Genomic DNA, 24,365 nt, shown 5'->3' on the forward strand with positions numbered 1-24,365 from the left:
ACTATTATTTTTCAACAAAGGGGGAGGCTTCTATTTATAGGAAAAATTGAGCTCCTAACCAAACAAATTGATTCTAGAATTTTCCAAATCAGTTTGGTCAATTTTTGACCATTTTTAGGTCAGTTGAGCTAACTTTTTGGAACTAGACTTGAATTAGGAGAGAGGAGACATGAAATATCTCAATTTTTGAAGATTTAAAACTCAATTGCATATATGAAGTAGGTGCCTCATTCATGAGGGGAGAATCCCCATTGTGAGGTGTCAAAAATCCTTTTTTTAAGCTTTTTCTTTGGTCCTTAGTCCACTCTTCATCTTATGTGAGTATTTACTCATTTTTTGGGGGTGATTTTCTTTATTTCTTCTATTTATCTTCTTCATACATTTGGATGAATTTGATTGGCCCTTCAAAACCTTAATTTAAAAATTTTCAAAAATCTGGACCCCTAGGATAAGGCCTCTTAAATAAATTATACTTAATTTCTAATGCACCTTCTGAAAATCTTTTTGAACTTCTATTTTGGGGGGAACTTATTTTAATAAGAAGAGATATTTTTCTATCCATAAATATTTAAAATCAAAATATTCTCTCTCTAGAATATTTTCTCTCTCTAGGCCAAAACAGGTAGAAACAAGATCTTTTATATTTCTGAAGAGGGAATTGATTATAGGGGAAGATGTTGGACATCTTGAGAGGCTAGGGAGGAATCTTACATTCTACCCCACTTAAAAAACACGAGATGTCCTCATCTCGCAGGTGGAGTATGATCTCTTTTATCTTCTTCTTCTTTTTCAATCACTTCCAGCGTTGTTGCCTTGGAAGTTGACGGCCGATTTGGAAACAACTCTCTTTGACTTCCCCTATTCTGAGGTGGAGGTCTTGCATTACTTTTGGATTGAAACTGCAGGTTGGATAGAGGGTCTACCTCTGGGGTTTCCTTGATTTTGGCGAATAGAACCATGATTACTTTCGAAGGAAGGGGCTGGAGTCTGGAATCTTGATCCCTGATTTCTCTGCACTGAAAACCTTGATCCAAAAGGAGTTGGGCAATCCATGCTGCGATGTCCAATTCCTTGATAGTTATAGCATTTCACTCTCTTGATCAAGGGTGGAACTTCTGAAGTTGAAATCCAGGGAATTGAGTTTTGGGAAAAAGACATTTCTTCCATTCTGGAACTTCCCATATCCTAGGTTTGACCCTGATATCTCTTAGGCGGAGGAAGGTTGGAATCACCTTCTGGGAATAAAAACCTTTTGAAAGGTGATGGTGCTGGCTTTGGCGGGACTTTGACATCAAAGGCTTTGGCGAAATCCTTTGCCATCTTACTGCTTCGGCCATTGAGATAGGTTTTGCATTCTTGACTAAAGTATCCAATGGCTCGTTCATTCCCCGAATGAACCTGGCCATCAGCTGCTTTTCATCCAATTGAGGGGAATATTTAAGGAGAAGGGCAAAAGCCTGATGGTACTCTTCAATTGTCCGGTTTTCCTGCTTTAGTTCCAAGAACTCATTCATCTTAATTTCAAGAAAGCCTGGGGGACAAAACCTCTTTTTGAGGTAAGCCTTGAGATCGGTCCAGGTTTGGGTATTTTGGTCGAGACGGTTTATCTCGCAGTGGTTTCTCCATGCCACTCTAGCTGTCTCTACTATCTTCAGCCTTGCAAGAGCCATTTTGCTCTTCTCATTGTACCCGATGACATCAAAGTATTCTTCCATTGATTCGATCCACTTCTCCACAGCCTCGCCCAAGTTTTCCCCTTCACCCTTGAAAGGTCAAGGCTGCGAAATATGAAGAGTTTTACGAACATCCAAGTCGAGCTCTTCTTCATCGAGTTGGGGGTTAACATTTCTACCACGACGACCTCAATTCATGTTCCTATCAATACGAAAATTCTTGTTAAGTCTCTTTATTTAAGATTCAATCCGATTTTTGATTCAACTGATTCCGGGGTTCTCGGCTCCCCCACAGAGTCAAGGGATAAAGATACTCATATAGAACGCATTATTAGTTAACAATTCATTCAGAATTATCTCATTCATATCTTTAACACAATAATGGTCAATCAGACTGAATTTTTCTATCTAAACAATCCTCCATGGGGATTTCAACTTTTCATATTTTTAATTTATAACTTGATCCACTGATCAAAAGTTAACAGTAGTAATCTGGCAGCACAATCCACTAATCTCATAGTGATTTGCTAAAGTCATTAACGTCATTATAGCTACGAACATTATCACAGGGACTCGTCCCATTCATCCTCATTGTGGTTTTGCTTGACTTATTACATTTCAACCAAATTTCAGGAATCATCATTTTTCAATCAGAATCCAAATCAATTTGTTAGTTCACAACCAGAATTTAAAAATCATATCAACCAGAATTTAAAAATCATATCAATCACATTCGAATTCATCATCTGGATAGCATTAATGCTTATAATTTCAAGTCTTAGATTTACTCGTATATACTACCAGTAAAGAGCTGCAGTTATACCCTTGGTATATACAGGTAGTCATGGTCCTTGGAATTATAAGGTAAAGACCATCATGTCTAGGCTTCAAGCAAGTCAGGGATTTCATACAATTGTGGTACTTCCATCTGAAGACCCAATTACTAATTTATGAATTTTAGTTCAATTAACAATTTGTATGAATTTCATCACACAATTCTGATCTAATGCTGCTACTTCATAAATTTTTGACATTTTTGGCTTTTTGATCCTCATTAGTCAATTCGCTCTGTTACCAACTGTAAGATCCCAGACCACATTACACAATGAATTCTGGGGTGCAAGCAACGGAAGTAGCACTTCTTGCACGGGGTAGGGTCCCACACTCGGGGCTTCGCCCACGGATATCCAGACAAGAGACTAATCCATCGGTTTTTCCAAAACAACCGAACCCGAAAAACTTCCTTTGCCCAGAAAGCACAGGCGATTCCACCAGAATAACTTTTTCCTAACGTAGCATTAGGGAAAATTTGGACTCAAAAAGGGGCCTTGTAAGAGATCCCTTGGGATGGTGATGTGGACAAAGCAAGCCAATAAATCCACATATAATATTGGAGGGCACGTGCGTCGTTTTTGAGTTCTTTATTCCATTAACTGACATGTAGGGTGTTTTTTAATTCAAAACAATGCATCTTGAGTATAGTTTTTTATTCCCACTATGGTGCCTTATTTTATTGAAAAAAGACACCACTCTCTTTCTTCATTACACTTTTGAATGTAACGAAGCCAACTCTGCTAACCAAACTTGAACCGAACTTCGTCCCTGCAACCCATCATCTTGCATTGTCTCCCTCATTGTCTTCCCGATTGCACAACCACTACCACTCCAAATCCGAGTTTTTTTTAGCGGGAGGTTTTTGATTTTCTCTTCTTCTCAAGGCGGCAAGTTTTGAAAAAGGATGGAAAAGTATTTGTTCTTCATGCGCCATACCTGCTTGTGCATGAATAACAATCCCATTTCTTACCTTTTTCAAGTGAGGGTTGTGCTTACAAGTACTCTGTACATTTTGGTTCATCCAGGATACCAACAAGTTTGTTTGATGGACAAGGAGGTATTATTTAGTGATGTTGTCTTTTGGTTTTAATGAAGCAATCTTCTTCACGGGAGATAAGTGTAATATCTTTGGTTTTTTTTGGTTAAAGTGTGAGTTCATGATGCTTTTTGGTGTTGTTAAAGCACAGAACAATGCAATGGAACCTGTGCAGCAAAAGAGGAAAAAGGTGGATATCCACTTCCAAGTAGAACCCGATTATGCTCCCTGCTGTAAGAGAAATTGGTCTAGGCCAGCATGCGAAGCCCGCATTACTGAGCTTCGAAATGAAGGAAAGAAAAATATGGACCTTTGGTTGGATGGTAGTATTTACCCACCAGATCCAACCTCCTCTCAATCTCCATCATTCTTTGGGTTGACAAGTTTCTTCAAGTTTGTGTGTGAGGGTGAAAATGGATTGCTTGGGTATTGTAAAAGACTGTTTGGCCAATGTCAAAGTATCTTTGAAAGACATTTGAGTGATAGAGATGCCAGGATAAAATTGCTTGAAGGTGCGAATTTTTACTTGGCATCAATCACAACAGCTTTGCAAGCTTCAAACGAGGACAAGGCAAAAGTTTGTGCTGGGTTACAAAAAGAGTTTGATCATTTGCAGCAGACTATTTGTAAGATGCAGGACACTATTAAGGAGAAGAATGAAATTTTGGCAGTTCGAGAAATCAACAATTTCACATTGGAGAGTGAGAATGCACACCTTCGAAAACAACTTGAAAAGTTCAACAGAAAATTGCAATATTTGAAAGACACGCCATTGGGTGCTCGATTACGCAAGAGACAGATCAAACCATTGGAAGAACTCAATGTTGGAGGTGGCCAATGGAAGCGTCGTGTAAAAGCTTGCAGGTATTGGGATCTATAATTTCTTTGAGCTTAAATTTCTTTGAGCACTCACTTTCATTTTCATCTTTAGTTCCTTTCTTGGAGATGGGGGATTGGGTGTGGGGGTGGTATAGTTAGATGAATGGTGGACTGAAATAGCTATCGTTGTTGCTTCAGGATGGTCACAGATGTTGTGGGTCCAAAAGAGCAAGGTTCTGATATATTTGGCAAAGTTCTGACAAAAGACATCGTGGAGTCAGCAATACAGCATCCTAAGTTTGCAAGACTTTGATCAGACATAGCAAAGCAATCCTTGCAAGAGGTGAGTGAAGCATTCACGCCTGCAGATGCACAAGGTATATGTGACATGGCTGGTATAAGCACAAAGTCTTACAGGATGTTGTTTAATAAAGTTAAAGAGGGTTTCAATTGCAAGCTTGGAAAAAAAACAGTAATTCCCATTCCAAAACCATTTCACGTAAACAAAGCTCGAAATATTCTCAACTTGGGAATGGTCGAACTTGTTGGAGAGCCTTGTCACGTGTCTAGCACATTGACAGTGACTAAAAAGAGCGGGGAACAGAAAATTATAGAGCTTACAGAGTTCAACAATTTCATCATGGATGTTCGGAAATTACAAATGGCTATGGTGAAATTTTATGACATCAGTGTACATGAGTGCAATGGAAGGCTGAAATTTGTTTTGAAACTTGATGAGAGTGAGGTGATCAAAGGACAGAAGCTGGAAAGGGTTAGCATTACTTTAATGAATATAGCTTTGGATGCAAGTATCAGTAATGCTGATGAGAAGCACTTTAGTGTACAATCCGAAAATGAGATTTGGTGGCTGGCTGCATTTGAGGTGACAAATTCTGAAGTGGTACTTCAACCAGACTGAGCTTCCTTCCACTATCCAGCAGCAGTCGAATGGCGAAAAGCTTTATGTAGAAGGATATGGTGAATATGAGGTTGAATGGCACCTGGCTGCAGATCTTAAAACCTTGAAATGCATGTTTGGTATTTCCCAAGGAGCAATGGCCAAGTATCCTTGCCTGTATTGTATGACCGAACGAGGTGTCTCCAAAGAAGGAAAAGAGAGAGAATGGAAATGCCTAAATGCAATCAGTAATAGGCGTGAACCCCCAAATCGTGATGCTCCAGGAGTGGATCCTACTTGGGATCCAATTCTTCCTATCCCTTTGATCAGAGTTCATATTTGTGTTTTGCATGCGCTGGTTAGAATAATTGAGAAACTAGTCTACATGTACATCGAATTTTCATGGAATATGAAACCAGCAGCAGTAGAGAGTGAAAGAACTATTAAAAAAATAGAGCAAGTGCTTTCAGATGCAGGTTTACATTGTGGTCAAGTGAAGATTGAGAAGGACTTGAGAAGATCAGGGAAGACCGGAAATGTTCCTAGCAAATCATGTTTTGGAGGTGCAAAAGCCAGAAAGTTCTTATCTAATCATACCCAGAGAGGTCATCTGGGTACAGATTTTGAGGTGTGGAGGAAGCTTCATGCAGCTGTACCTGACCGAGGCTCTTCAGGACAAGCAAGGGTGGCAAAGGCCAAAGCGTGGTTGGCACTTGATCGCCTTGCACCTTTGTTGCAAAAAGCAAGGTTTGAAGATGGGGATGTTGAGAAATTTGAGGCAGTTGTGACAGAGTTCTACACTAGCTATGAAAAGGCATGGGGTGCGACAAACTTGACACAATACATGGTTATTACTTGAAAACCTACAGCTTTGAGTATTTTTTGTTGTTCAAAAAATATTGTACAATACTAAATGTCTTGTTGTTGTTGAGCATTTGTAGCACATTTTGCATGCACATGGAACCTTTTTTGCGGAAGAGTTTGGAAGCCTTGGGATTTGGTCTACCCAAGGCATGGAAAGATCTCATTGGCAAGCACGTTGTGCCTATCAAAGGGCCACTCAACATGGAGGAGGAATAAAGAAAAGTAATCCCATGAAGCAACTATGTCAGTGGTGGTATAGGCGGATTCAAGTGAGGGCTCGTGTGAAGATCAAACATGCTGAATCAGCTGTGTCATGTGCAATAAGAAAGGTTCAGGCTGAACGGAGACGTTCAATATATGTCTCCTCACAGGGAAAGCAGAATCATGCTGAATGGCTAAGACAACGACAAAGACAGGGCAGAGTGTGGAAGAAAATTGATCATTGAAATATATATTGTAAAACAATGATGTAACTGTGAAAGATTTTAAAAGAACAAGAGCTTTCATCTATGTCCCATATAAATGTTTCCAATATATATACATTTCATAGTTTGTAATGGTAAACAAGAAGAGTATTGAGAAATATGACGAAACTTCTTAGCAACTGGAACAATCTAAATTTGTTAATCTGGAACAGAGACTTCCCCCCCAGCCGAGCCTTTTTTGTTGACGTTTCTGCATCATCTTCTTCATCCTCTATCAATGGCACAACAGGGACCTTTGGCCTTGCTGTTCTAAGAAGATGCTTCTTCCCGCAATCACTCAACAGATTTGGATCTATGATTCCACATGCCAACCCGTAAGCAGCATATGTTAAATAATATTTACATCTTAACGAATATACTCCAGGTCCCTCTCCAAAAATTCAAACAGCTGCTTGCCGCTCCAGAAGTATTGCCTTGTTTGCATTCAGCCTTAAGTGATAGCCACCTAAATACCTGGATAAAGTCTTTATCGCCATCAGAGGAAAACTGGCATTGTCCTTGGAGTAGCTAGCGTGAAATATCACAATTTGAGGGAATTTTAGGCGGTGTATATATGTTCCTAGTGTCGAATCGTGGCCCAATCCCGCCATACGCTTGCCTGAAGCACGTTTGAGGAATGTGTCTTCATATATTTCCAACTGAAAAAATAAAGGAGCATTAGCCAGAAACAACATCACCAAACATTTCAGGACAAAGTTGATAAAGCCAAATCCACAACAAAAAAAAACTAACCTCTTGGTTCTCATCTGCTTCAAGCAAGGCGTCTTGCCATAAATTAGTGCTCGAACTGTTTCTGCTGACTTATTTGGCACATCCCTACACCCTCCCATGTTGGTGATATTCAGTCTGTCCCTTGCTTCTTGTAGCTCTTCCTCTGTGGCATCTTTTCCTTCATATCTAAGGGCATCAGCATAGATCATATTTAGTGTTGCTGCAGCAGAAAGGAACTTGGTGTCTTTCACATGGCTATCCACTAGTAAGTACTTGTCTATCCCATCATCATCTACAAAATTGTCGTCGACCTCCAGATTCTGGGCTATGAAAGCTATGCAATGATCCTCCCTTAAGTTAAATACATGTTGTATGTCTGTCAGCAATATATACTCTGAATCTCCTACTTGGTAGGAGGGGAGTAATGGCGTTGGAATGGGGAAGGAGTCATCTGATTCAATCACAAGCTGACCTACATCACTGTTTTGTTCTCTAACTGCCTCAATATCAACCACCGAACTGAGCTTCCTCTCTTCTTCAACATTGAACTCCTCAATGACATGAGGAGTGTCCTCCTCTTCAGCAACATCCTCAACGGTGGGACTAGCCTGACGAGAAATCGTGTCTTCACTTTCACTTTTTGCATGCGGCTCTGTACATTCTTCATCTGTTAATTGCACGTTCATGTGCAAGAAGCATAAGAAGGCGTAAGAGTATTCCATCAAGCGGCATTTTCTTTTGTGAAAAGGGCATAGCAAGGCTCTCTTCTTATCACATGGCACCTTGTGCCAATCCCTGTTTAACCTCTGCTTCTTCTCCGGCGACACCTTGAGATTAAAAAGAATGTGACTTTTCCCATCAATCATCATTGGTTCTTCATTTGTGAGCTCGTCAAACTCTTGCTTTGCCTCTTCGAAGTATCCATGATGGCTAGACAATGTATCCTCCAGAGAAAAATCGCAATTGAACATCAACGAAATTGCAGGGTGCAAATCATGATGTCGACATTTGTAGAGGAAGTCATATAATAGAGTTGCAGGTGTTTCTTTAATCTCTTCGTCCACATCAAATTCGACTTGAACTTGCGCCATGGCTGAATTCAAGTCTGTAGAAAAGACATGGAAAATATTAGTTCAGGCAATGAATCAAGAGACAGTCGATCTTAAACAACAAATCTCTGTGTGGTGTAAATGGATTCAACATAACGCGAGAGGAGATGCCAGAGGAATCCAGGTATTCCTCCTCGCGTTGTAGTGAATCTATTTTCCCTAACGCAAATAAAATTAAAGCTAAGTCAAGGACCTCTTCTCGCGTTATGGTGAATCGATTCACCATAATGCGAGGAGGAATATTGTGCTTCCTATGGGACCTTCGCTCGCGTTATGGTGAATTGATTCACCGCAACATGACGACTTTATCATCCTTTGGCAACGCCTCTAACGTTATGGTGAATTAAAAATAAAGATAGTTCTCCAGTACCCATACTGAGAGAGGAGGTGTCAAACGAATTAAAATACTCTTCTTCGCAGTCAATTCACCATAAGGCGAGGAGTCATAGGTTTTCAATTCACCTTAACGCGATGAAAAGACAAAGCAAGAAGTTCTCCACGACTGAAACCAAAACAACGAAATAACAAAAGAAGAAAAAAGCACAAAGGAGATAAAAATACCAAGAAAACGAATTGTATACAATCGTCGCAGGAGATGGAGATGAAGGAGGTTGGAGGTTTGTCTTTGACGTTGGATACAGGAGGATGATTGATGAAGGAGGGTTGGAGGAGATAGTCAGTCGTTGATGGAGATGAAGGCCGTTGGTGGGGAGATAAATGAGAATACGAACTCCAAGAGGCAATAAATGAGATGAGTATCCTAGAAAATCCGTTTTTAATGCTACGCGACACGTCAACGCCGCGTTTTCACCCGCCATTCCATGAATGCCATGTGGCATCCCGTCGTGTACCTAGCACGTGTACAAGCTATAAAGTTTAATCAAAGCCCTCTTTAATGCTATACGACACGTCAGCGCCGCCTAGTCGCCCTGGCAGCCCGCCAGCACGTGTGTTCGCTCTAAAGACTAATCAAAGCCGTTAATCACGCCACCTTTTCGTCCTCTTATCGATTTTGCCTTGTCCGTCCTCCTGCTTGCCTCCAGGTGACTTCCGACTACCGCCACAGTACTGAACCGACTTTCCACCTCCTGCACGACAGTCTCCATCCATTCACACGCAAGAAAAGTAAGTTTTTGTATACTACTTGATTGTTTTCTAAGTTTCTTGTATATTGCTTGTTTGTTTTGTTTTTTCTTCGACTGTTTACCCTGTGCCATTGTTTCTTCTTCGACTGTTTGCCTTCTGCCGTGGTGATTCGATTCACCTTAAAGCACACGACGGGCCATTAGAATCTCAATAAGCTCCATGTCTTATGGTGGATCGAATCACCATGGCAGAAGGCAAACGTAAGAGATTCGCGAAAATCGATTCACTATAACGCGAGGAGGATTGTTTTGCTTTGACTGGCCCTTAGACTCGCGTTATGGTGAATCGATTCACCATAACGCATGACCAAGGGGCAAAGGATTCACGATAATCCACCTCTTATTGGTGTCAATTAAATCACCTCCTACACGACAATCTCCATCCATTCCCACTCATAGAATGTGATGAAAGTGTATTACTTGATTGTTTTGTGTTTCTTGTATAATACTTGATTGTTTTGTTTTTCCTTCGACTATTTGCCCCCTGCCATTGTTTTCTCTTCGACTGTTTGCCCTCCGTCATGGTGATTCGATTCACCGTAAAGCAGACGACGAGTCATTAGAATCTCAATACTGCTCTATGTGTTATGGTGAATCGACTCACCAAACTGCAAGACGGAATGGTAAGAGATTCGGGAGAACCCTCCTCCCGTTGTAGTAGATCGATTCACTATAACGCGAGGAGGATTGTTTTGATTTGACTGGCTCTTAGTCTCGCGTTTATGCGAGAAGGATTATTGTGTTTCTGTGGACCTTCATCTCTCGTTATGGTGAATGGATTCACCATAATGCGAGGAAGTGCATATTGCTTTCTTGGCCCCCCTCTCTCGCTTTATGGTGGAATTGTTAATCGTGTACTACTGAATAGCAAAGTTTTCTACTTTTTCTTGCGTTTTCAGATGGCTCGTGTAAGGCATACAGCTAGACCCATTGACAATGCAGCTCCCTCATCTACTGGGAAGAAGATGGGCGTTCTGAAAGCCTCAAGATCAAGAAAATCAAGCAGTCCTTCCCGATTGTCCAAAACGCAGCCTAGACTAAGGCGTTTCGCAGAGCATTCGGCAGCCCTGCGAGAAATCAAAAAGTTTATGAAGCACCCGACAGCTGCTATTCCCAGATTGCCTTTCCAGAGGCTTGCCAGGAGAATTTGTGAGCAGAATGGAATTTTGTTTAGGTGGAAGGCATCGGCCTTGTTTTGCTTGCAAGAGGCCACAGAAGATTGGATGATCGAATTTTTTTTGGATAGTTACGTTCTTGCTGCCCACGCACACAGGGTGACAGTAATGAACAAAGATTTTTTCAGCCTAATAGCCCTTCGTTTCAGATACGATAAGTTACTTAGACCAGTTACGTTTACTGATGAACGAATGTTACAAATTTTGGATGTCCATCCTGTACAAAAAGTGAGAATTGAAGAGGTGACCGAGGGAGGTCCAGATCATGAGCATCAGACTCGGGCAAATTTAATGACAAGCGCTCAAAGGGAACATCAAGCTGCAATGCTTGCATTGCAAACAAAAAGGGAAAATGTTCGCGCACTCCATGCCATGAATCGGGAGGCGCTGCAATTTTTGTTGCCGGAGTTCTATGTACCCTTTAATATTAGAGGGCATAGATGTTATTTCCCGATTCATGCTGAAGAAATCAACATTTTGTTTGATCCCAAAACTGAAGTCAACGACAAAGTGCTCAGATGTGTTTTAAGGTATACTCTTTTCTCTGTCCTCCCACAATTTTTCATTCTTGGCTCTTAAAGTTGATGCCTCACTCTTGATATGTTTCCTTGTGAAGTTTTGTTATTTCACTATTGCCCGAGGATGTACAGCAACGAGTGTTCTAGATTGATTCACTGGTCTCAACACTGTTGCTAGTAGAGTCAGTTCCGTACCTCGATGTGCTGAACTGGTTTCGGGAGGTCCAGCTGGACGATGCCCGAGTATTTTTTTTGGCATATCATGAAAAGTGAGTTTGTCTCTCTCTCTCTCTCTCTCTCTCTCTCTCTCTCTCTCTCTCTCTCTCTCTCTCTCTCTCTCTCTCTCTCTCTCGCATGATGTTTATAGGAATCACCGTACACGAGTTATATAGTGCTTCCTTTGGATTGAAACTAATAGAATTCTATTGTGCAGTTCCCATTGGAGTCTTCTACTAGTCGACGTGCAAGAAAATGTCATTTACCTTGCAAATTCGACATCTGGTGTCCATGGAAATGTTTTGCTGTAAGTAAAAATCATTAAGATACATATTATTGTTTGAGTTAGAAGTCCGGATTGATCAGGATAATGATTGGTCTCTGTTTACAGTGGAGTCAGGAAACTAATGGCAGCTTACGAGAGCCTCAGCATGGACATCGACACCCTGGATCGATCGACCATCCGAAGGGTTAGTGTCCCCAAACAAGAAGATGGCTACAGCTGTGGGTGGAGGGTTGCACTTAATGCAATGTTGCTGCTACGAAGCATTTTTCAGCTCCCTTCAGAGGATGTAAGCATTTTCAGCTCCCATACGCATTTGTGCTCTTGTTTATCTTCTTATATATTGTCATGTTGATCTTATTTATGCCTTGATGAATTGTGATGGCAGTTTCCATCAATGTCTCGCTACGTGGACCTAGACGTCCAAACGTTTAGGGAGGAAACGATTGCAAAATTGATCGAGGTCGCTGAAGTTATGCCTCCAGACGGGCCAGTGGACTTCATCCCGCCCAATCCACGAGGGGGGATAGGCCCCCCTGAGCCTCTTACATGGGCTCCATACTTGGGAGAAGAGCCCTGGCTCCATCCTGAAGCCGATACCTATGGGTTCCAGTAATAAATAGTTTTTTCTTTCTTCCAACAAATGTACGTTTGTAAATATGCAGCTATACATGTATTGGAGAGAGAACATCAAATGTAAATACACTTATCATTTGAAAATCAGAGGATCAAATTTGCTACTGTGTTCCTTCACTGCTTGCTTTCTTACTTTAAGCCTTTTTTGTGTACATAAAAATTCAATTGGGGAATTCTTGCCTTCATTACATTGTTTTAAACAATAAAGCATTACAAAAGCAATGTTCTGAATAGATAAGTTTATTGCATATGGAAAATACATTGTCACCGTATACATGGTCACATCATATATCTTCTAGTGCCTCCAATTCATGTGGGGCTGCAACATCTTTACAAATGATCTGATGCTCTCTTCTTTTACTTAGCTTCCGACCATCGAGCTTGAAGCAAAATTGATCTGGAGGATTCTGAATAGCTACTTCTAATTCCTTCCTAACATATTCGAGAGTCCAATTCTCTTCCACTTCCAATGTCAAAGATGGGTGACCCTGTCGAATCATAACTATATCTATCAAGCAAGAGTGGCTGCCATCTCTTGTATCTTGGTCCATGCTTTCCCAGTTGTTGTTGATCCATCGCCACCTTCTATAAGTAAATGACATGCACAGATGTTGCCTGGCAATATAGTATCTGATTCCAAAATATCATTAGGATAATTTTCCGAGTATAATCAAATAAGTGTTGTAACTGTTTCACAAAAATACATTTTAATGTTTTAACACTCACCGAAATGCAATGTCGGAGGTGTTCAATCGACATTCGATCAAATCATCTCCCTTTGATGATTTCACTCTCCAACCTTTGTCAAACAAATGATCAAGCCAGGCTTCATCTACATCTTTGCACACAAAAGTTGTTCTAGTTTTTCTCAATTGTTTACAATCAGAAAATAAATGAACAAAGCATGCAATTGGAACAAACAAACTTAAGTGCACATTTCTTGCACCAATGCTAGGCTTCATAGCACATTTAATATCATTAAACATTTTGGTCCTGTATGACTCTATCACTTCTGTGTCAAGCAATGGCCACTCAGGACTATCAAGTGCGGGCAACGGAATACGTTCCAACTTTCCATGTCGACTCGATTGAGTGGGCAAGGTATAAAATGAGTCATAGAAATATCACTACAAGGGATTGGGCTCATACCCGCGCTCCTAGCCGCTAAAAATGACTTGTGAAAAAAAGTAGCGGGCCCGTGTATCAGCGCATGTACCATCGCGGCCAGAGACATGCGTGTAAAAGCGCGTGTATGGCACCTCTCAGACGCGTGTATACACGGGTGTATAGCCACGTTTTTTTAACAGACGCGTTGATACATGTGACTATACACGCTTTTTTTTATTTAGACGCGCTTATACACGGGTCTATAGCCGCGTCCTATTCAGTTCAAATGTCTCAGACGCGTTTATACCTGCGTCTATACACGCGTTTCTTTAATTTAGATGCGCTTATACACGCGTAAGTACCAGTTTTGACGCATTAATACACGCGTATTTTCCAGGGTATCCGCGTAGATACACGCGAGTTTTAGCAGTTCTGACGCGTTTATACACGCGAACAGAGAGCAAAAAAAAATCCAGAGAGTGCTATTTGGTGCCTGAATACTGTTCCAGCATTCCAGCACCCAATAGCACTCTCTGGTTTTTTTTTTTGTGCATTAGACCATCCCATTAGACCATCCACGAAGAACATATGCACGAGGGAGATTAAGACAAGAACGACATGGAATGCATACATTGTCAATACACGATTCAAGACAGACATGAATGTAATACTATCGATCAATCAATTCAATATTACTATCAAAATTTCATACATGTATACAAGGGAGTCCATATCTCGAAGTAGCCCATGGCTTGAGTTTACAAAAAAATATATACAATCACATCCTCAATATGGAATGTGATACTATAAGTCTGAGTACTACTCAGACCCAGATGATGACTCGGTGCTCCCTCCATGCTCAGATGAGCTCACATCGGTCGGAATGTCCGAGGAGTAGTGCTCACGTCCACCCTCTGCAGCGGCGGCCGGTGGATCATCAGCAGCTTGTGCCTGTTCAAGTAATATATAGTATATAAGTATATATATATGCAATTCAATAAACCAAAACCATTCGTTTAGAATTTTCAAGTACCTGTCGACCGTATGGTCTCATGGCCATCTCAAACTGCGCGTCTGTAATACGTCCCTCGGCTCTGAAGATGGCCCACATGTCACGTTTGCTATGCCGGCGAGCATACGCAGTATCGTGGGTTGTGGGCTTCCTCCCCGTAACCCGTCGCTGTATCATAATCAACACAATTTGTAAGATTAAAACAATCATAGAATCAATGAATTAAGTAAACAATCAAATAAAGTGGCAAGATACTTACGAACTCTGCCTCCCATGACTCGACGCCGCCAGATCCGAAATGCAAAGATCCAATGGTCTCCATCTGGATCCGTCGTGCCTCCAGATGCTTCCTGCTCTTCACGCCACCCTCTGCTCGTTTCTTTGCCTCCTTCCACTCGCCTTTGTGTGTAGTGGCAGGTTTCTCGGCAGGATAGCCACCCGCAGCTACATTTAGCCGGTCATCGTACGTGAGTTTTTTAAGGTGAGATCTTTTATTACTTAAGATCTCCCTTATTCGCGTCCTTCCCCATACATCCGAGAATGTAGCATGTGGGGGATTGGGGTACCGACTATGTACAGCCTCTATCACCTCCCCAACTAATCGGCTATTTTGATCTTTAAATTTAATAAAACAATTTCTATATGAGTTTGATACTACCCCACGCATGTACTCCATTACCTCCCTCCCCCTCGCATCCATCACTATCCCGCCCCTATCCGTCACATCATAGCAGACCACTCTCTCTATCTCTCTCATCTCCTCCTCTTCCGAACTGTCTCCTCTGCTCGTTTCTTTGCCTCCTCTGCTCGTTTCTTTGCCTCCTTCCACTCGCCTTTGTGTGTAGTGGCAGGTTTCTCGGCAGGATAGCCACCCGCAGCTACATTTAGCCGGTCATCGTACGTGAGTTTTTTAAGGTGAGATCTTTTATTACTTAAGATCTCCCTTATTCGCGTCCTTCCCCATACATCCGAGAATGTAGCATGTGGGGGATTGGGGTACCGACTATGTACAGCCTCTATCACCTCCCCAACTAATCGGCTATTTTGATCTTTAAATTTAATAAAACAATTTCTATATGAGTTTGATACTACCCCACGCATGTACTCCATTACCTCCCTCCCCCTCGCATCCATCACTATCCCGCCCCTATCCGTCACATCATAGCAGACCACTCTCTCTATCTCTCTCATCTCCTCCTCTTCCGAACTGTCTCCTCTAACTCTTCTCTCTCTATCTCCTCTCTCACCGCGTGCCCTACTACCTCCCCCACCTCCCCCACCAAAGCACCCGCCGCATCCTCCACTCCCACTCTTCCTACTGCTCTGCGGGTGGAGTCACGACTGGGGGATTGTCTATGTGACGGTGGCTGTGAGCCCTGACGTGACGGTGGCTCTGAGGGAGCATGTGATGGTGGCTGTGAGGGTGTACGTGAGTGTGTCTGGGACAAGGTATGTCTCCTCGGTGGACGTGGAAGAGGAGAAGCTGCATGCCGTCTCGTCGGACTCTCGGAGGAATAGACGGCACTGGAGTGCCCTGGATACTCGCGGTAGGGGTATAGACACCAGGCAGGGAAGGAGGGGGATGGGCATACATATACTCTGTAAGCTCAACCGGACCAGGTTGTCGCCCAAAATGATTCATCATCTCCATCAGCCAATTGCTGTACGCAAATGGATCGGATGAAGAACCTGGAATATCCATAAAGAACCTGCAACAAACATCTTCATGTACATCATGGGCTGTCTCTTGACTCACACAAATATCATCATTCAAGTCAGTTGTGTTGCCTGCAAATCATGAAATCTAAAACGCCGCAGTCTCGTGCAGAAACGCGTGTATAGACCCGTCCAGAAAAGCGTGTATACACCCGTCAAGAAACGCGTGTATACACCCGTCCAGAAACGCGTGTATACACCCGTCAAAAAATGCGTGTATATTCGCGTGAACAGACTCTGCAGACAGGTTACACGCGCTTTTACACGCGTTCCTACACGCGACCTGCGAAAACGAAAAGACCGACCCCCGACAAAGACTGACAGAATGTCCTTATAAAAGGAGCCCCTGTCAGGATGCAGTAACCCAATTGTGTGCACAGAAGCAAAAGGACAAACCCAAAGAGCAAATAGCATAAAGAAATCTGACAAAAGAGACAAGGCACAGGACAAAGTGACTCACCTCTGAAAAAGTGAGTCCTCTCTGCTCCTTCTCTGCTCCCTCCTTCTCCCGTGTGTGTGCTCCTTTCTCTGCTCCCTCCTTGTTGTTGGAAGAGGCGAAAACAGGCGAAAACGCAAGCAGAGTCGATTTTTTAGTTCAAAATCTATATTTGGGGGAAGGCGGGCTATTTTTAGTTTAAACATACCGTCGTGTTTATATTCGCGTGTATAAACGCGTGTATTTTCGCGTGTGTATATTTTAGCTGCGTTTATACACGCATTTTGCAGAACTTACCCGCGTTAATACACGCGATTTTTAGGAAGTAGCCGCGTTAATACACGCTATTTCTAGGAAATAGCCGCGTCAATACACGTGATTTTTATGCTTTCATTAAAAACATATTGTGATTTTGTGTTTTTTGATTTTTACACAGGATGTCATCAACCTCTTCAAGCAGTTCTGGGGAAGATGAGACAATGCGTCATCGTAATCGCGATGTGTGGTTGGGACAACGGATCAAATGTATGTGTAATCGATGTCAAGGGTGCATTGTACGAGCACGTCGAATTACCATGAATCACATCTCCATGTATGGAGAATGGAATCAAACAGGTTTAGAGGTGAGTAGATGTAAATTGATGGTATTCAAATGAATCATGGTATCCAAATTAAATTAATAGAGTTGTAATATATAAACTCGCTCTAATTGAAGCAGGATGCAGTACCACACCCTAACATGGTACCCTACGCGCGACGAGAGCACGTAAAGCGTCGACGAGATGATGCTGGAGCTTCGGGATCTATTGTCAGAGATGAGTGGGAAAGGGATGACAATAGCCCTGCACCCCACGAAGTTGTGGAAGAGGAGGTGCTTGATGATATGGTGCGGAATCTTTTTAAGGATGATCCCAAAGGTATGGACGACGATGATATGGAACAAGAGCATCTTTATAAGGCTTCATCGACACCGGTGTTTGAAGGGTGCACATTCTCAGTTTTACGTGCTTCACTTGAACTACTTAATATACAAACAGTTTATGGATGGAGCAATGCAAGTCTTGACGCATTGTTGAAGTAAGCATTCTAACTTACAAATTTGAATTAGTGGTTTAAGGTTTAGGATTAAAGACTAATTATAATTGATGATATTGGATGCAGGCTATTATCAAATATGCTTCCAAAGGAAAATAGGCTTCCCACCTCAAGAGACATAGCGAGGCGCTATGTGACATCTCTTGGAGGACTGGATTATGATAAAATACATGCATGCGTCAATGATTGCATTCTGTTTCGTGGGACGCATAAGGAGGCTCTACATTGTCCCACTTGTGGTGAAGCAAGGTACAGAACAGATATGAAGAGTTTTGATGTACCTCGTAAAGTCTTGCGACACTTTCCTATAATTCCTCGTATCAAACACATGTTCAGGTGCAAATCCATAGCAGAGCTCATGTCATGGCATTCCTCACATCGATCGGATGATGGCATGTGGAGAATTCCCGCAGACACTCCTGCTTGGAAGCATATTGAGAAGATGAGTGGCCCAGCTTTAAAACAGAGTCCAGAAACTTGAGACTTGGCCTGGGTATGGATGGAGTGAATCCATTTGGTTTTAAAAGCACCGCATACAGCGTGTGGCCAGTTGTGTTGGTGAATTATAACCTTCCACCATCAATGGCGATCAAGAAGGGACATCTTATGTTATCCCTTCTAATTCCAGGAAAACATAAAGTGAAGCATATGGATGTTTATCTTGAACCACTGATTGATGAGTTGGAGGAACTATGGAGAGGTGTTGCGGTGGTGGACATTAGTAGGCCTCCCTCCTCTCAACACTTCGACTTAAAATGGGAGTATGCACGAGGATGCATGTCAAAGGTACATAGAACTAATGTTTTGCATTAGTTGTAAGTGTTTTGCATTAGTTGTAAGTGATTTGCTTTTAATATTTATTCACATTGCTTACACAAATATTGCTTCTATTTTGGTCTAGTGCACTATGTTCAATGCTATATGGTGTGAAGGCAAGCATTTTCGAACACAAAGAATTGATGAAAAGAGAAATACACAAGATTGCAGTGTCATTAGTAGCTTTGAGGGAGCTAATGGAAAAATGGATGATTATTGTGGCATAATCCAAGACATATTTAGGCTTGACTTTCGTCGCTTCTTTGTGTATGTTTTGGATGTCAAATGGCAAATGAACGTGGTGGAAAAAGGGCCTGATGCAACGATAAAACGCCATGCAAGTGGATATGTAACTATTGACTCTACAAAGTTCTGGCAAACAAAGAAAGATAGGCTCGTATTGCCACAACAATGTGAGCAGGTATGCATTTTTTTACTAATGTGTTTCATGTACATATATATCGAAGCTCGCGTACCCCTTGACTTTTGATATGCTAATTAATTACTGTACTGTGTGTATTTGAGTAGGTTATCTATCTACCAATGGTGCATGACATCAAATGGTGGTACGTCATCCCTATTGCACCACGTTCCAAAGTGATGTATAATACATTCACTGATATGGAGCATATGGAGGATGTAACAAGCCGCAATGAAGATGATGTCGAACATGCCATTGAAGATGTTGTGATCGATGATCAAGAAATAAGAGATGATCATGATAATGAGGAGAGCATGCCATTTCTCATGATCATGAGAATGACCCTACCATTGAGGATGATGGTGATGTTGATGAGGATGATCAGGACATCGATACCATTATCAATGGAGTACAGAATATCGATAGTGGAATAAATTTAATCGTAGCCTTACCAATTGATCAAATGGATATTGATGTTGATCGTTTGGCAAGGATGGATCTTATTGAAGATGAGATCGAACCCTAACCAATCCGTCACTGTATGTTCTAAATTGATGACATTTCCATCATCTCATATGCATGATTTATTTTTGAATATATTTCATTGTTGTAAATGCATGTAGTGGGATTGTGTAATGATGTATACTGTAATGTACTATGAGATGGTTTAAGGAAAATAGTTTTTAATTTTGTAAAGGAATTCTGTTTTTTTCAGTTTTTCTCTGCCATGCATGTATTAATCCGTGTATAGTAGCGTGTATTTATCCGTGTATAATAGCGAGTATTACCCCGTGAATATTATCGTGTATAGGTGCGTGTATTACTGCGTGTATATAGACGCGTTTATACACGTGTTGATTAATGCAAATATACACGCGAACTTAAATGCAAAAATACACGCGCCCGATTCTATTCAAATACAGGCGCGACCATACACGCGTTCGTAATTTATCGCGTGTATGAAACGCGTGTATGGCAGCATTGTCTTGTAGTGTATGTTCTACTTCTTGATCACTTGGTGCACGACCTTCATATTGAAGTTCCCCCACCTCACCATGTACGACATTCAAGAACCCCGTCAAGCATTGTGCAGGCTCCCACTCCTGAAGATTGGATGGGTACAAATCTGTGCAAGGCAGAAAAATGTATATCAATCACCTTATTTGCAACATTGAAATACAAAACACAAGCACTTACAATGTGGTCTGTGTCTTGGAAGTCCTTCCAATGGTCCCACGTTGATCTCTTTTTGCATGAATACATGCTGGATCAACACTTCTTTGACAGTTTTCCCTCCTGGTGCCATCTTAAAGTCAAGGATCCTTCCTTTCCAATGTTTGGCCAATTCTTCAGATGCCTTTCCCTTCACTCGGTAGTGGCCTTGTTTTCCTGGCTGCATAGTGACCCAAGAGTACTTCCTGTATACTTGGGGAATCCATTCTTCGTTCTCGTCTTTTATGTTATACAACACAACAGATGAGATACTGCTCCTTGCTCGTTTCAGTCCACTTTCGGGTGCCATGATAGATTAACAGATGTATGAGAAAGAAGAAGTAGCAGAAAGTGGATGACTGGGCTAACCGCTTTTGTGGATCAAGGAGGGAGGATGAAATGAGGGACGGTGTGTTCTTTTGGGCGCCAAAGATGTTTCAAGATTCAAAAGTGGAACCAAGTTGAGGGAATAACCGGGAGAATGTGTATCTATCTATTCCAAGCATTCAAGCTTCATTAGTTCTAGGGGTGGTGGAAAGAATTTTTTAGTGCTCCACGTCTAACACAGGAATGTGGAAAACATTCTTTTATTGTGTTAGTTTCTGACAAAAAAACGGTTTTAAATATTTTAAGACAAGGTGATGGTTTTTTTTAATATTTCATGAAGATAAGAGTTTCTCCACGTTTTGGGTGGGTTTGTACAGAGGTCCCACCACCGGTGAATCTCGTTCGTAGATTACATGTCACTCAATCTATGTGTCTATTATTATATTATTGTTGAAACAGCCCTCTTTTGAGTCCAGAATTTTCCTAATGTCAAAAGCCTTAACTAACTGAACTTATCTGACCGAACTCGTAAGTTCCATAGTCAGATCAAGGGAAAGATTGCACTTGGATCATAGAGACCAATGCTTTTTTCCTCATCGTCGAGAGGCACAGCCGTTGATCCTTTTTCCATAGAACAATTTTTGTCCGAGATTTACTTCATCTATCGAACTAAATAGAAATTGAGTCTCGATTTACGGATCCATCAGTCCACAACCTAACTTTATCCAGTCCCATGGGTTAGCCAACCGCCCAACCACTCTAGTGATGGGATCCAATTTAGAATTTGGTTAGGTTTTGTCCCGGGTACCAGGGAAAAGAGTTCCCATGCCCCCTAGCCGGATATTCATGCAAATTTAACACCAGTCATGCCACTTACACACCCAATATGAAATTGCCTTTTTTCACAGATTCAGCCATCTTTAAAACAATCATTTAATGAAATCATAGTATCACTGATCACAACCCTCCAAAATATCCGATTGAATCTTAATTTCCAATCATTCCTTCATCGGAGTATCTATGGCATCATTGGCAACCAGAACGCTCAGTCCACTCAGGGGCCTTTTCAATAGTTCCTAGCTCATAGTACCCGGCAATATAATCACTTGTAAAAATCAAGATGGAATCTCCGTCGAAGATGAGCAAGATCAACCAACAGATCCATATAAAAGAGCCATGGACTCATCCGTTGAGGACCAGCAAGGTCAGTCAACCAGATCCATGCCCGGTTCCAGAAAACAACTCTTACTCCTTGTTCCAATATCTTCCACGACGCATGTGTGGGTATCTTCGGTGACCCAAAGCCCGAGCACTGTCCTCTAGGATCCTTCGCAGGTCACCTAGCGCTTCACTCATAGGCCGCTTCCTTGGTCCCTCATCCACCGTACCGGAAGTTCACCATTTAAATTGAACCGAGGCTGGTCAAGACCTCGGCCAACCTTGCTACGCGAGACGTCCTCCGTTGACTCTCCGTCAACTGTTGCAACTTTATCAGGTAGGTCTCCACGACCACATTCTCAAGACAGTCAAAATGCTTCCCCAGCATTCTTGACATAAAACAGTCATTTACAAACAGTTCACAATTACAGTTTCTATAATGAACTCTCGTCTTTCCACATTATCTCTCATCAGTCCACATTACTTATTCCACATTCCATTCATATGTATACTCATTCTCATCCAATCACATCATTTTCCATCTCATCCACCACAGATTCATTCACATCACATATCATATATTCACATCATTTTCCATCTCATCACCACAGATTCATTCACATCACATATCATATATTCACATCCCAATTCGCATATCATCACATCTCATCCATTCACTCATATCGACGACACATCATTTCACATACACATTCGCATTCATTATTCTACATACACATCCACATTCGTACATCCACATCATACATCGAATTTCACATCTGCATTCATACATACACATCCATATCCACATCCATACATCCACATCCACATTCATACATCCATATCCACATCCACATCCATACATCCATTTCCACATCCACATCCATTTCCACATCCACATTCATACATCCACATCCACATTCCATATCTACATCTATACATCCACACATCCATACATCCACATTCACATTCACATCCCATACATCCATATCCACATTCTACATTCATATATCCATATCCACATTTCACATTCATACATCCACATCCACATTCACATTCATACATCCACATCCACATTCCATATCTACATCTATACATCCACATCCATGCCCACATCCCATACATCCATATCCACATTCTACATTCATATATCCATATCCACATTCATACATCCACATCCACATTCATACATCCACATCCACATCCACATTCACATTCATACATCCACATCCACATTTCATATCTACATCTATACATCCACATCCATGCCCACATCCATACATCCACATTCACATTCACATTCACATCCCATACATCCATATCCACATTCTACATTCATATATCCATATCCACCTTCCACATTCATACATCCACATCCACATTCACATTCATACATCCACATTCCATATCTACATCTATACATCCACATCCATGCCCACATCCATACATCCACATTCACATTCACATCCCATACATCCATATCCACATTCTACATTCATATATCCATATTCACATTCCACATTCATACATCCATATCCATATATATACATCCATACATCCACATCCATTTACATTTATCTGATTCCTATCACATCTTATCACATCTATTTATAGAATGTAGGAGAATTCTAATTTTTTGATATAAAGATTCTTTACGCATCTAATTAGGCATAAAGATAACTTTAGTAGGAATAACACTTTTATAAAAATCCTTTTATACATCTATTTAGGCATAAGTTCAATTTTAAGGAAAATAACACCTTCGAATTAAAAATAAACCTTTTATGCATTTTACTATGCAAAAATTCCATTTTAATGAGAATAACACTTTTAAAATAAAAATAAACCTTTTATGTGTCTATCTAAGCATAAATTCAATTTCAATGAAAACAATACTTTCGAAATAAAAATAAATCCTTTTATGCATCTATCTATGCATAAATTCAATTTCAATGAAAATAATACTTTCGAAAATAAAAATAAATCCTTTTATGCATCTATCTATGCATAAATTCAATTTCAATGAAAATAATACTTTCGAAATAAATAAAAATATATATATTCTTTTATGCATACTTTTATGCATGGAATTCAATAATGATTAAAGTAACACTTTTATTAATAAAAGAAAATTATTCCTTTATGCATAAAAATCTTCTATGCATGAAAAAGACACTTTTAGAGTATAGAAATGATAGGGAATACTCTTTTAGCATAATAAAAGATAATACTTATTTCCAAAAAATCTTGCCATAACCTCCTTTGTATGGCTGACCATTTTTTATTTTTTTTCTACTTAATTTTTCTTAAAAATTAACTCTAATTGATTTAAAGTAATCTAGAGTAATCAAAATTCACTTATAAAAGAGAAAACATTATAAAAAGTTTGATTCTAAGAAGAGAGAGGGGAAAAGCCTTTCGATCAAGGCATAGTGTCCATTTATCACTTCAAACAATCATAAGAATTAGGAAAGCATAAAAATCACTAAAGAAAATTACAAGATCTCTACTTACATAATTTCTTGGAGCTTTCCTTTGGCTTGATGGTTTGAGGGTTCTACTCTTGTTTGTAACAAGAGTGGCCACCAATCTTTGGAAGAGGGAAATGTCAAAAAACTAGTTAAATATTAAAATATAAATTCACAGTTCTTAGCTTGGGAGGAGTA

The 24,365-nt window shown here is 40.8% G+C and overlaps 1 protein-coding gene across 1 annotated transcript; it reads left to right on the forward strand.

Annotated features, from left to right (window-relative positions):
* The first annotated feature begins 17,412 nt into the window (after positions 1–17,412).
* Positions 17,413–18,406, forward strand: LOC147603553 (uncharacterized). Its single transcript, XM_086795934.1, has 3 exons — positions 17,413–17,750; positions 17,835–18,104; positions 18,397–18,406. Exons 1-3 carry the CDS (start codon positions 17,413–17,415, stop codon positions 18,404–18,406), a joined length of 618 nt encoding a protein of 205 aa, XP_086652060.1.
* The last annotated feature ends 5,959 nt before the right edge of the window (positions 18,407–24,365 follow it).

This window comes from Cibotium barometz, chromosome 63, assembly GCF_041138505.1.
Source record: "Cibotium barometz isolate CiBa-2024 chromosome 63, ASM4113850v1, whole genome shotgun sequence".
In the NCBI taxonomy this organism is placed as follows: domain Eukaryota; kingdom Viridiplantae; phylum Streptophyta; class Polypodiopsida; order Cyatheales; family Cibotiaceae; genus Cibotium; species Cibotium barometz.